Genomic DNA, 13107 nt, shown 5'->3' with positions numbered 1-13107 from the left:
AGTGTGGGCTCTTCACGTATGTTATTTATAATCCTCCAAACAAGGTTGTGGAAGGTGGTCCTGGACATACCTGATGAAATAGGCAGGGGGTGGTTAAAGAATCCACACTTAGTTACAGAGTGAGTCAGAAACAAAATTCACTTACTACGTTCTGTCCAATCCCAGAGTTCCTGCCTTTGCTACCAGACTGCACCTATCTAAAACTTTTAGCAACATCTTGCTGTCTAAAGAATCGAGAGGGCACATTAGTGTAGTACTGAAGGGGATGCTCACCATAAGTGATAAGTCAGGCCTCTTCCAGCTGCACCTCATCACTCTCTTCGAGCTGTACATTTACCAGTCTCGCTGGTCCCAGAATGTGCCACATACCTTACTACCTTTATACCTGATACATGTTTTCATTCTGTTTAAAATACTCCCTCACACCCAGGAGACCTCAGTTATGTCCTTGGGTAGTCTCCACTTGTGCTTTGACGGACTCTAGAGCTAATCTCAGGTATTTCCAGCCCCTCTTCCAGACACAGGGTTAGCATGGCACTTCTCCACCCTGGTGGGTTTGGGTGGGGCCATGTGACTAGGTCTGGCTAAATGAGTTAGGAGCCATTTGTCCCTTCTGAGTGGAAGATTTAGCTCCCATGAAAAGACCCTCCAGGGTGCCTACCCTTTCTCACTGGCACAGGACAGGACCATTTTTGAGATAGTGTCTACTTGATCATGTTGGTCTCTGCTCACTGATGAAGTTGTCAGCACTGGGTGAATCCTCTTCTATAGTCTTTTTGTTTGTTTTTTATTTTTTTTAAAGATTTTATTTATTTATTCATAGAGATGCAGAGAGAGAGAGAGAGAGAGGCAGAGACACAGGCAGAGGGAGAAGCAGGCTCCATGCAGAGAGGCTGATGTGGGACTCGATCCAGGGTCTGCAGATCACGCCCTGGGCTGCAGGCGGCGCTAAACCGCTGTGCCACCGGGGCTGCCCTGTTTGTTTTTTAACACCACCCTGTATAGCCTTTTAATTATAGCCATGCCATTTCGGAATGTTGTAGATGGTTGTTGCTATGTTTGTGTTCTCTGAGAGATTGTGATTTGATTCCCCAAAGCCCAGCACCTTGTGGCGTGCTTCTGTATAGTAGATATTCAGGAAAGATCTCGGAGCAAAATCAGTCAGTGGGATGTGAAGCTTAAAGGACCTTTGACGTTAAGCTGGTATGAATGAACAGGGATGGTCTGATTTAAGTATGAATTTATGATTGGGGACTGTACTTAAGAGAGTCTCTGAGAATGTATGCCTTTTTACATTTTGATTTGGGAACTGTATATTTTACTTATTCGAAATATTTCTTTGGCATAAAAAAAGAATCAGCTGGAGATTTTATACTTCTGTTGTGTAGGACACTTTTCTGTGCAGATCATCTTTAGCAGAGGGCCTGGTGACTCCAATTACATAGTGCTCCTTCAGTGAGGAGAGGGCTAGAGTTTTTCATCTAAGCTGATCAAAGGTACCTGTCGTCATCTAGTGGCAGCATTTCTTAATTGCAGATTCTTAATTGCAGGGCCCAAGATTAAAAGCTGATTCTGCAAACAAAACGTAACACCATCTAGAATTTCCTGGTGAAATGCTGGCAGTCTCTTAAGACATACAGCTGTTATTAATTGTTAGGCTATTGGCCCATTGTGACCAGCCTGGGTTCCTGGGAATGAGAAGGGGCACAAGTCAAGTTCTCTTTTGAAAACAATGGGTTTCTCTTTATAGTAAAAGAAGGAAATCAGAGGGGAACTGCTTGGTGCTGGGTTGATATCAAGGCCACAGCACCCCGGCTCTAGAACCAGATCTCCAGGGGTGGATGACTTGGGTGGCCTGGATGAGTGACCAACCTCTCCTCCGCCCACAGAATTGGGATGTACTAGGGAGGCATAAGTATTACATTTGAAGTTAACCCTAAGATTAACTGTTGCATTCTTTTTCTCTTGATTTTTAAATTGGTGGCAATTTCTTTCTTTTTTTTTTTTAAGATTGTATTTATTTATTCATGAGAGACACAGACTGAGAGAGAAAGGCAGAGACACAGGCAGAGGGAGAAGCAGGCTCCATGTGGGGAGCCTGATGTGGAACTCGATCTCAGGACTCCAGGATCATGCCCCAAGCCGAAGGCAGGCCCTAAACCGCTGAGCCATCCAGGGATCCCCTACAGTTTCTAATGATTAATGTCTACCACGGGGGCACCTGGGTGGCTCAGTTGGTTAAGCGTCCAGCTCTTGGATTTTGGCTCAGGTCATGATCTCAGGGTCATGAGATCCAGCCTAGTGTTGGTGCCTGGCTCTGTGCTTGGTGGGGAGTCTGCTTGGGATTCTTCCTCTCCCTCTGCCCTCCCTCCACTCATGCTCTCTTTCTCTCAAGTAAATAAATAAATCTTAAAAAAAATCTACCAGAATCACAAAAACTAGCCATGTCCTAAAGTCATAGATGTGTCCCTAGATGGAACATACGTGTATGGAAGGTCTGATTGCCAGCCATGCTATTCCATGATTTCCATCAAGAGTGCCATTCAAAATTTAATTGGCTTTTTAATGATCTAGAATGTGGTGAGATGAATCAGGTGAAAACCCCCAACATGGGTGACGTGTTCCTTTATTTGTGATTTTTTTTTGGAAGATTACAGAAATATCATTCACTTGTTTCTATAAATATTTGATAAGGCCAATTGAATGTGATGAAATATTAAAAATATCATTTATTAAATATTTAAAAGTTCAGTCCTTGGAACTGGCCGAATCTCTTCATCCCACTGCCAGCTGAAAGGACCAATTTATAAATTCTGAATTACAAAATTGGAATACTGGGAATATAGCTTACAATTCTTTTGGCCTTGAACCATTAGCCGTTTTCAGTTATGAGCCTTTCTTTTTTCTTTCTCTCTCTTACTTTCTTTTAGAGATTTTCTTTTTAAGTAATCTCCACACCCAACGTGGGGCTCAAACTCACAACCCCAAGATCAAGAGTCGCACGCTCCACTGACTGAACCAGCCAGGTGCCCCACCACAGGCCTTCCCTCCTGTAGCAGAAGGGCACCTGTTGTGCTCCTACCCATCACAGGTTTTCTGTAGTTTGCTCTGCCTGGCATTTCCACATTCCTACTGGGCTGAATACAGTAATTCAGTTTGTCAGGACTATTATGGACTCGCACATTTGAATAATCTTCAGCTTTATTTGCCATGCTTATAACTTCATTAATAAAACCTTAAATATAAAAACAAATTGGAATCAAACATTGCTGTTAATGATGTATTAATAGTAAGTTGAACTAACATCTTCTGTGCTTTAAAAATGAGATTAGTGACAAACAACAGAGGGCTTTGCACTACTTCCTTCAAAGTGGCCTGTTTCTCAGTATTGTATCTGTAACTGCAAGCAGCGTTCCAGCTTACATCCTAGCATGGTTTAACCAGAAATCTGGGGAGGATGGGAGTCTTGGCAACTGGGTAACACACTCAGCCTGACTGCAGTGAGGTTATTTCCTGTGTTTAGAGTGACCTTCTCAGACGAGAGGCCCCAGCTAACTGTGGGACCCACTCAGGCAGTCCCCCAGGTAACTTGCCTCTGTCCTGGGGAATATTTCTGAAGAGGGGCAGGTGGAGCATGACCATCTGAATTCTCTTCTTTACCAAATCTCTTGTCCTGGCAGCAGCTTTTGTGAGGGGAGGATATATTTTCCAAAGGCCCTTTGAATTTCTGGTCTTTATGATCAGGGTTTGGTTTCACATCATATCCTCGTGAAATCTAATTGCACCGCACCTTTCCGGGCAGATCCCACAGTATTTTTATGTATTCTGTGCCTCTGGAATCTCTAGTCTCTTCCACTTGGAAGGAACATCCACCTGCCAGAAACAAAAAGCACCTTTGCAATGTCTAAAACTCCAAGTCATACCTCTTTTTCAGCTCTCAGCACCCAAACTACCTTCTCTATGAGACAGTTTACAAACCAGAGCACTGACTTTAATTGTACTACACATGAGATTCCTTATATACTCATCCATTTACTCAGTAGTTCCTGAGTAATGACGTGGTGCTAGGTGTTGGGAATTAACAGAGAACAAGAGGTCTCACTCTCCCAGAATCTATTTTTGTTCATGAATGAGTGGAAGAGGAGAAATAACACCACCACCTATGGGCATTTACCGAGTGCCGGACTCTGTCCTAAACATGTCACAAAATGTGACTAGTTTGATCACATAGCGACCTATCCAATGGGTACTATTGCTGTCCTCAATTTATGAATGGGGAAACTGAGACCCATGGAGGAAGCCAAGTAACCTGCCCTGAGGCTCCAGGTTGGCACCACTGCCCTATGTCTGACAGTGTGCCGATGAGTAGCAGAAGGAAAGGAAAAAGGGAAGTGAGGACCAAAGCAGCAGATGCAGTAGTAGTAGTTGGAGGAGGGAAAGTTAGAACAGAGACCTGAGTGAGGTGATGAGTCCCCTGAGACCCTGTTGGGTTCGAAGAGGTCAAAGCTATTTTAATAATGTTAAGATTTTACTTGCCTTTTTCCTCATTCTCTCTTGCGTGTCTGGTGGAGTTCTCTAGAGGCTGCATGACATGTGACAGGGCAGCCTGTTGACTGCAGAAAAGTGAGGACTCGGCTGTCTTCTGTTAAGCCAGATGGTAGAAAGATTTGCAAAAATAGAAAACATTGCCACCCTTCTTAGTAAACTCTATTTTAAAAAATATAGTTATTGGGGCACCTGGGTGGCTCAGTTGGTTAAGCATTTAACCCCCTGGGGTCGTGGGATCAAGCTGAGTCAGACTCCCTGCTCATTGGGGAGTCTGCATCTCCCTCTCCCCCTGGTTGCACTCACTCTCTCTCTCTCAAGTAAATAAAATTTAAATACATATATTTTTTCCCATAAAAATGTTATTTATGTTAACATATGTTGTTTTTAAAAATGAATTGGTAAATGATAAAATTTTTTCTTGATTTTTGATTCCTGGGGCAGTAAATGATTAAGTAGCCAGATAATAGATCCCCCATGAACAAAAGCCATTTAGTGTCCTCAATAACATTTGGGGTCCATGGGCTCTGGGAACAGAGGCAGAGAACCACTGGTTTAGAAGCTTCCCTCTGGCTGCTGTGTGAAGAGCACATGCAGGAGGGTAAGGGTGAGGTTGGTTACCTGGATTTTGCAGATAGTCCAGGTGAGCAGCACAGATGACAAGAAATGGCTCTGTCTTGATTTTATGTGTGGGTTTTTTTTTTAAGATTTTATTTATTCATGAGAGAGAGAGAGAGAGAGAGAGGCAGAGGCAGATACACAGAGGGAGAAGCAGGTTCCATGCAGGGAGCCTGACGTGGTACTTGATCCTGCGTCTCCAGGATCACACCCTGGGCCGAAGGCAGCGCTAAACTGCTGAGCCACCTGGGCTGCCCTGGATTTTGTTTTAAATTGTGGTAACGTACATGTAAAACCTCTCATTGGAAGTGCACACTGTGTTAAGTACATCCATTCATTTTGCTGTGCGGCCAATTCCCGGAACTGTTTTCAAAATTGTTACAAAATTGGAACTCTATACCCATTAAACAGCTCCCATGGGTCTGGCTTTATTTTGCAAGTGAAGACAACAGGATTTGCTCTTGGTTTAGGTATGGTGTGTGTAAATGTCTGGTAAATGCGTCATTAATTAGTGAGATGGTAACTTCTCCCCTTGCATGCCTGCTAGTTCAGAATGGCACACGTGAACGCCACATCAGAGTAAATACAGGTGAAGCCTGGTGCTTCTGATTGGCACAGTCTCCTGTCTTCACATAATGGTCATCAAGCAACAGCAGACACATGGTATCACATCATTGAATCTTATTTTTATTTATTTTTTATTTTTTTAAAGATTTTATTTATTCGTGAGAGACAGAGAGAGAGGCAGAGACACAGGCAGAGGGAGAAGCAGGCCCCACGCAGGAGCCTGATGCGGGACTCGATCCCAGGACCCCGGGGTCACGCCCTGGGCCGAAGGCAGGCGCCAAACCGCTGAGCCACCCAAGTGCTCCGAATCTTAGTTTTAGATCCTTCTGAAGATGGACTTACAGAAAAGCAGGTAGTTCATTTGACAAATAGGTACCGTCTCCTTGAAAATGAAGTTTCATGCCATTCCTTCTGCTTAGATCGGCTCAGCTGGGGCAGGAATATACATGCCAGGGTTATGATGTGTGCACTCATGAAGGCAAAAAGAAATGAAAAAGGTTTGGGCTGCCCATTATATGCTGGAGGAATGGGGACTCAGAGAGGGCCCTGGCTCTCAGTGGGAGAAGGTCTCACGCAGGGTCCGTGGGAGCCAGGCCCCAGGCAAAAACAATGGATAGGAATGAGACTTAGATTTCACTGGTGTGAGCGGACCACTAGGATGGCAGTTCTTACCTTACGGATGAAAGCAGCAGTGCTGGTTCCCATCTAAGAGGGATACAGGTAGCCGTTCCAGTGATCTGCCCCAGCCTTGTGGCTTGCGAGGGTGTCTCTAGTGTACAGGTGAGGAGACTGAGATTAAGAGGTCAGTTATGTACTCAAGGTCACACAGCGAACAATAGAAGGGAGCTGGAATTTGACTCCAAGTCGGCCTGACCTCAACGTGGGTTATTTGCAAACCCTGTTTTCAGTAAAGTTTTTCAGAAATTTTGCATTTAGTTTTATTTATACTCTATATTTGTAATTTTATGTTCATAAATTTTCTTTTTCTTTTTTGAGATGTTCATAAATTTACTATTTTTATTCATAATGCTAGTTTTAAATAGGTGATTCTATATTTTTATTGCCATAAAGAAGTGTTAGTGTCTTTTTCTTTGTAACTTTCCTGTGATAGGCTAAAAACAGATAGTTTGTCTATAGCCATCAGTCTCTCTTAATTTCTAGAGCAGCTTATTTCTCAATTCTGATTGCTTCATAGACTCAGTTTCTACATTACTTACTCTGGAATTAATCCCATTAGGGTCTTAATACCAAACTGCACAAAACACAAGTGTTGGGGGACCTGGGTGGCACATCTACCTTTGGCTCAGGTCATGATCCTGGGGTCCTGGGAAGGAGCCCTGTTTCAGGCTCCCTGCTCAGTAGGGAGTCTGCTTGTCCCTCTCCCTCTGCTCTTCCCCCTGCTCGTGCTTGCTCTCTCTCTCTCAAATAAATAAATAAAATCTTTTTTTCTTTTAAAGATTTTATTCATTTATTCACGAGAGACACAGAGAGGCAGAGACAGGCAGAGGGAGAAGCAGGCTCCATGCAGGGAGCCCGATGTGGGACTGGATCCTGGGACTCCAGAATCATGCCCTGGGCCAAAGGAAGGCGCCAAACCGCTGAGCCACCCAGGTGTTCCTAAATAGATAAAATCTTAAAAACAAACAAACAAACAAACAAACAATTATTGCCTTCCAGACTAATGAATGTTTTGTTATTTTAGTAATAGATGGGTGTTTTTATTAAAAAGCAGTGGAGTTTAATAATTCTGACCTGGTGTATTTCCATCTTTTTCTCTTTTAAATACAGTTAACAAGCACAAACCATGGCTTGAGCCCACCTATCATGGCATAATCACAGAAAATGATAATGCAGTGCTCCTCGACCCTCCTCTGATTGCCCTGGATAAAGACGCACCTCTGCGATTCGCAGGTACGAATGTGGCTTTTATCTTACTGTTGATAAATGTGGATTGGATGCAGAGCATTTCACATAAATGCAGTTAGGTTACTTTTGAGCCTTTCTGAGAACGTCTTGCTAGCTAAGAGGTGTTTGTGGCTTCTGTGTACTGCATCTCTTGATTTTCATAGTTGTTTGGTAGCCGAAAAAAAGCCTTGTAGAAAAGCAAAATATTTATTGCATCATTGTATTCCTTGGTGTGACCAGATAGGTAAAATCTGGACCAGTGTGCCTCAGACTAGCATGCACACAGAGTGCCTGAGGATCATGTTAAAAATGCAGATTTGGGTACAGTAGGTCTGTGGGGACCTGAGATTCTGCTTTCTGACCTGTGTAAATAACCTTACCAGATTATCTAGCTTATGTTTTTGAGTGGACTGATACATTTCCTGCATTTTAAGAAGTGCCTGGAGTCAGGAGTTCTAGACTCACTCCCTTGGGCCTCTCTCTGGGGTGTCCACTGCAGACCTGTTGTGTCTAGAGCACCCTCCTGCTGCATTATTAATAATACAGAACGTTTATAAAGCCTTTGCAATGTTGCAGGCGCCGTTCTAAGTGCTTTCCAAACACAAATTTGTATTTAATCCTCCACAGTCTTATGAGGTAAGTATGCTTCCTGCCATCCCTGGTTTCTTTCTTTCTTTTTAAAGTTAATATGTTTTAATATGAGGAATTTCAGATGTCGTGCTCTCAGTCACTCTGGTTCCTCCAAAGTCAGAATCATAGTCTTCAGAATAGCCCTTTCCAAGAGAACGTTTGTTCCATCCACACTTGCACTGTCCATCCACACTTCTTCCAGTTGGGCTCCTTTGACTTCCACTTGAATATGGACATACATAAAAAAATCCCCTCATGTGTTGTGTCAGAATAGATGGTTCTCAATTTCAGACACCCTCTTCACATAAAGAAGTCCAAACCATGTTCACCCCGGAACATGGAACACCCCGGAACTGGAAACATTTGGAGGATATGCCAGTACCTCTAAGTCAGACATTGGGTTCTCAAGTGAAAAGCTTGGAAAAAGAAGGCATATTTGTTGCAAGTTGGCATAAAAATCAAAATGCTAATTTAGCATAGCTGAGACTTCCCCCATATCGTGTATTTTTAGTGATTCTGCGGTAACTCTGCAACCAACCTTCCTGTGGATCAGCAGCCCCACCATCCTTCTCCTGTGTTTTGGGTGTCATATTCCTTCTCCTCTGTATCAACATTCATACTGAACAGTGAACTCTGGGCTGCAAGAGAGGACTTGTGTTCTTGTCTAAGTCTTTGCCCACAAATGAAACAAAAGCAAATGCCAGTGCTTTCTGCTATCCTCATCTTTAAGGAGAGGAATCTGGGACACAGAGCAGTGACCTCATCCATCAGCATATGTCAGAGGCAGGATGCCAAGGCAAGCAGGGTGACTCTTTGCCATGAAGCCCATGGTGAGCACCACAGGAAGCTACAAGGGAAGCAGGAAGTGAAATATACTTTGAAGGAAAAAGTCATATTAATAAAATATCATTTATTTTTTCTTTCTCTCTGGATTGAATGTTATTGTATCATTTACCAAAACCTAATGTATTATGAATGCAATATTACTTATTTTAAAGTTGTACATTTTTAGGGATTCCTAGCTGTTTTTTATTAATGCACAAAAGATACATATTAAGATTTAAAAATTATAAAGAGAAAGAAGCAGTTTACAGCCAAGTCATAGTGGTAACGTGATTGTATTTGCCATAGTAGACAGGTAAATCAATTCCTTCCTTCTGGAGATTTTCATGGGGAACAGTTATTCTTAGATTCTTTTTAAAAAATATAATCCACATAGCATAAAATCCACTCTTTTAAAGTATACAGTTCACTGGGTTTGAGTGTATTCACAGGATTGTGCAACCATCAGCCACTGTCTAATTCCAGAATGTTTTTATCACCCTAAAAGAAATCCTTGCACCCTGTTGGCAGCCTCTCCCCACTCCCCCCGCCCCTTTTGGCACCCATTAATTTAATTCGTGTCTGTGGATTTGTCTGTTCTGGATTTTTTTGTGACTAGTGTCTTCACTTCGCATGGTAATTTAAAGCTTCACCCATGCTTCAGTAATAGCATGCATCTGTCCTTCCGTCCTTTTTATTGTTGAATAGTATGCCATTGTATGGACATACCACATTTCTCATTTATCCGCTCATCAGCTGACACACATTAGGATGGTTTTCACTTTGTGGTGATTATGAATCATGCTGCTGTGAACATTAGTGTACAAGTCCTTGTGTGGACATAGGTCTTCAGCATGCTTGGGTGTATGCCTGGGAGTGGAGTTGCTCTGCAAACACTCTTACTAAAGCATAGCCTTCCTCCTGCTGCCCTGGAGGGGAGCCTCTGCAGGGCCTCCCTAGTCCTCTGTTGCCATGGCACCTGTCCAGCACAGAACACTGCCCCCTGGGGCCATGCAGGCGGGTACCATCAGGAACACAGACACTTGCCCTCCCCAGCCCACTGGCCTGGGCTTGAGTCCTGCCTCTGCAACTACTGGCTGGATGGCCTTGGGCAAATGACTGAACATCTCTGTGCTCCAGTTTCCTCATTGTAAAACAAGGATAGTGATGCCACATATTTCAGGGGTTTGGGGATTATTTGCTTATTTATAAATATGAAGAGCTCAGGTGCCTGGGTGTCACAGTGGTTGAGCGTCTGCCTTTGGCTCGGGTTGTGATCCCGGGGTCTGGGGATCGAATCCCACATCAGGCTCCCCGCAGGGAGCCTGCTTCTCCCTCTGCCTGTGTCTCTGCCTCTCTCTCTCTCTCTCTCCCTCTCTGTGTGTCTCTCATGAATAAATAAAATCTTTAAAAAATAAGTAAATATGAAGAGCTCAAAACAATGCCTGATATGTAGTAAGTGCTATATATAGTGTTTGCTGCTGCTGTTATTATTAATAGTTGAATATTTTAGAAATATTTTTTTATTTAACATTGTGTGATAAATATTTTTTCTATCTTTCTATAATAGCCTTCATGGTATTCCATTTTCTCACTGAGTTTCTTAACTAGTGTTTTGGGGTAAGCCAGAGGCCCCATTTGGAGGCTTATTTTGATCTTTGATTGGTTTTGGTGATGGCATGGAGTTTAATTTGCCACCATGATGGTGCTGGTGCGGGTAGTAGCATCTACTACTTCCTGAGCACTTACCGTATGGCAGAGGTTGTTCGAAGGGCTTTCCATGGGTCACTTTATCTGATTCTTTTCAATAGCTTCCTGCAGTGGGTACTCCCGCTGCTGCTGGCTTTCCAGATGAGGGAATGGAGGTCTGAGTGTGTCCATCAGCAGCCTGACAACCTTGTTCTTCAGTTAATCCCCAGTGCCCAAGCTGGCATGTGGGAGTAGCTGATGCTCCACAAACATTCGTAGAAGGAATGAGAGGCCTTGCCCAAGATCACACAGCTCATAGGCCATAGAGCTGCCTTCTAGCCCAGCGGTCTGGCTCCAGTGTAGATTGGTACATTTGCTGTGTCCACTTCCCTGATGTTCTCTTTTTTAAAAACTATTATTTTTAAAAATACTTTATTTATTTAACAGAGGGGGGGGGCACCCAAGCAGGGAGAGTGACAGGGAGAAGGAAAAGCAGGCTCCCCGAGGAATAGAGAGCCCAATGTGGGGCTTGATCCCAGGGCCCTGAGATCATGACCTGAGCCGAAGGCAGATGCTCAACCAAATGAACCACCCAGACACCCCCTGATGTTATCTTTAAAACGCTCTATAAATGTCCTGGCTCACAGTCGCATCCCATCACAGGACATGAGTGTGGACAACCACCAGAGTTTACTTGTCGAAGCCCCGAAATAAATATACATGAAGCGTTGGAAGCTTAGTTACCAGAGTGCATTGTGAACCGTCACCAATCAGACACTCATGTTGAACATACAGGGTCCAGCCCAGATTGTTTCCTTGGGAGAAACCCAGAGACTCAAGTCTTGGTACTTGTCAGCTATTCTAGGAAATTAAAATGAGTGAATTCCTTTCTCAACCCTTTTCCATGATCTGCTAATAGCCTAAGTAGATGTGGATATTAAAGCATGTTGTATGTTTTATGTATTCAGTGGGAAGTTAAGTCCTCACACCCCTTATACAGGGCTTGTTCCACTGTTTTGACAGCCATCCCTCCCCACTGCCTGGAGGAGAAGCCCCGCACCACCCATCAGCCCCCGCGGCCCTTCCGTTTACTATGTGGTTCCTGCCCAGCGCTCTTTTTCCTGCCTTCCCAGATGGAGTTTGGGTAATTTATAAGATGTTAAACAGTTAAAATATGAAGAGAATTCGAAAGAAATTTCAGGGCAAGAATGGAACCGTATCTTTGTTGATATCTAGCTAGAACCAGCTCAGATCTGTAATCTCCACATTCGGTCTCATTTGTGTGACTCATGTGCCCTAAGGTTGGCCAGTGGGGTTTTCACATCACCACTAATTCTGCTTTTTTAGCCCATGCAGCTGGGCAGGCATTGTGTTTGCCACAATGAGTTGGATATATTCTGTTATACCACATGAAATTGTCATTGTTGTATATTGAAAATATCAAAATATTGGAAAAAATAGAATGCCAGAAATTTCACGTGGTTCAGCCTAACATAAGGCGGTACTCCATTGAGTTAGCACTTTTTAAATTTATTTTTTAAAGATTTTATTTACTTATTCATGAGAGACACAGAGAGAGAGGCAGGGACACAGGCAGAGGGAGAAGCAGGCTCCCTGTGGGGAGACTGATGAGGGACTTGATCCCAGGACCCCAGGATCACATCCTGAGCCAAAGGCAGACGCTCAACCACTAAGCCACCCAGGTGTCCCAAGTTAGGACTTTTAAGTGTCTGGACAGAAAATCCATGCTAAGTGCTAGAGGGAATTCATTTTGAGTGCAGTTGCCTCCAGGAGAGGTTTGAGATAGTAATTATTAAATATCAGGTAGCCATGCCAGGTCTCCTAGAGAATGGAAAGAAGCATAAAAGTTGGTCCCTGTTTTCTAAGCACCAATAATCTAGGTGGGAAGGCAAAACCAGCATTGACAAAGAGTTAAATGGGGCTACTTGGAGTTTCTAATTTAGTGCTAATTGAGAGCAGTCTGAACTGCAGTGCTAAAAAGAGGAGATGATGTGGGTTAGAGAAGGCTCACAGATGACTGGGCTTAAAGGATGAGCAGAACTGACATACCCAGTGAAGGCAGGGGAAAGATAGGAGCAGGGGTGGGAACCGGAGGGTCTTCCAAAGGGAGGCATAAATAGTCAGCTCGTGTGGCATGTGGGGTGAACACACAGTGCAGGAACAGAGGGCTGCAAATCAACTAGGGGCCAGAGGATTTCTGTTGCCAACATGAGGAGATGGGATGTTACTGCACATGTGATTTTTAATACCCTGTCCAAATCACCCAGGCCTGTGCCTTGAGTGCAGATGACCTACTCTCAGCTGAGTCTT

General features: G+C 43.7%; 1 protein-coding gene and 1 non-coding gene across 7 annotated transcripts in view; one reads left to right on the top strand and one right to left on the bottom strand.

The window, feature by feature from the left end:
- Window positions 1-13107, top strand: part of LOC112646872 (beta-catenin-interacting protein 1) — a 155555-nt gene that overhangs the window by 111827 nt on the left and 30621 nt on the right. For all 6 annotated transcript variants that reach the window (XM_025427232.3, XM_025427230.3, XM_025427233.3 and 3 more), the window contains one exon: window positions 7519-7641. In XM_025427232.3, the coding sequence (XP_025283017.1) occupies window positions 7519-7641 (123 nt within the window). The remainder of the gene's footprint in view (window positions 1-7518; window positions 7642-13107) is intronic.
- Window positions 8853-8963, bottom strand: LOC112647685 (small nucleolar RNA SNORA40). The gene has a single exon (XR_003128432.1). It is a non-coding gene; the product is annotated as a small nucleolar RNA SNORA40 (small nucleolar RNA).

Source organism: Canis lupus, chromosome 5 (genome assembly GCF_003254725.2).
Source record: "Canis lupus dingo isolate Sandy chromosome 5, ASM325472v2, whole genome shotgun sequence".
Taxonomy (NCBI): Eukaryota; Metazoa; Chordata; class Mammalia; order Carnivora; family Canidae; genus Canis; species Canis lupus.
This window is presented reverse-complemented; position numbering and strand designations above follow the sequence as displayed.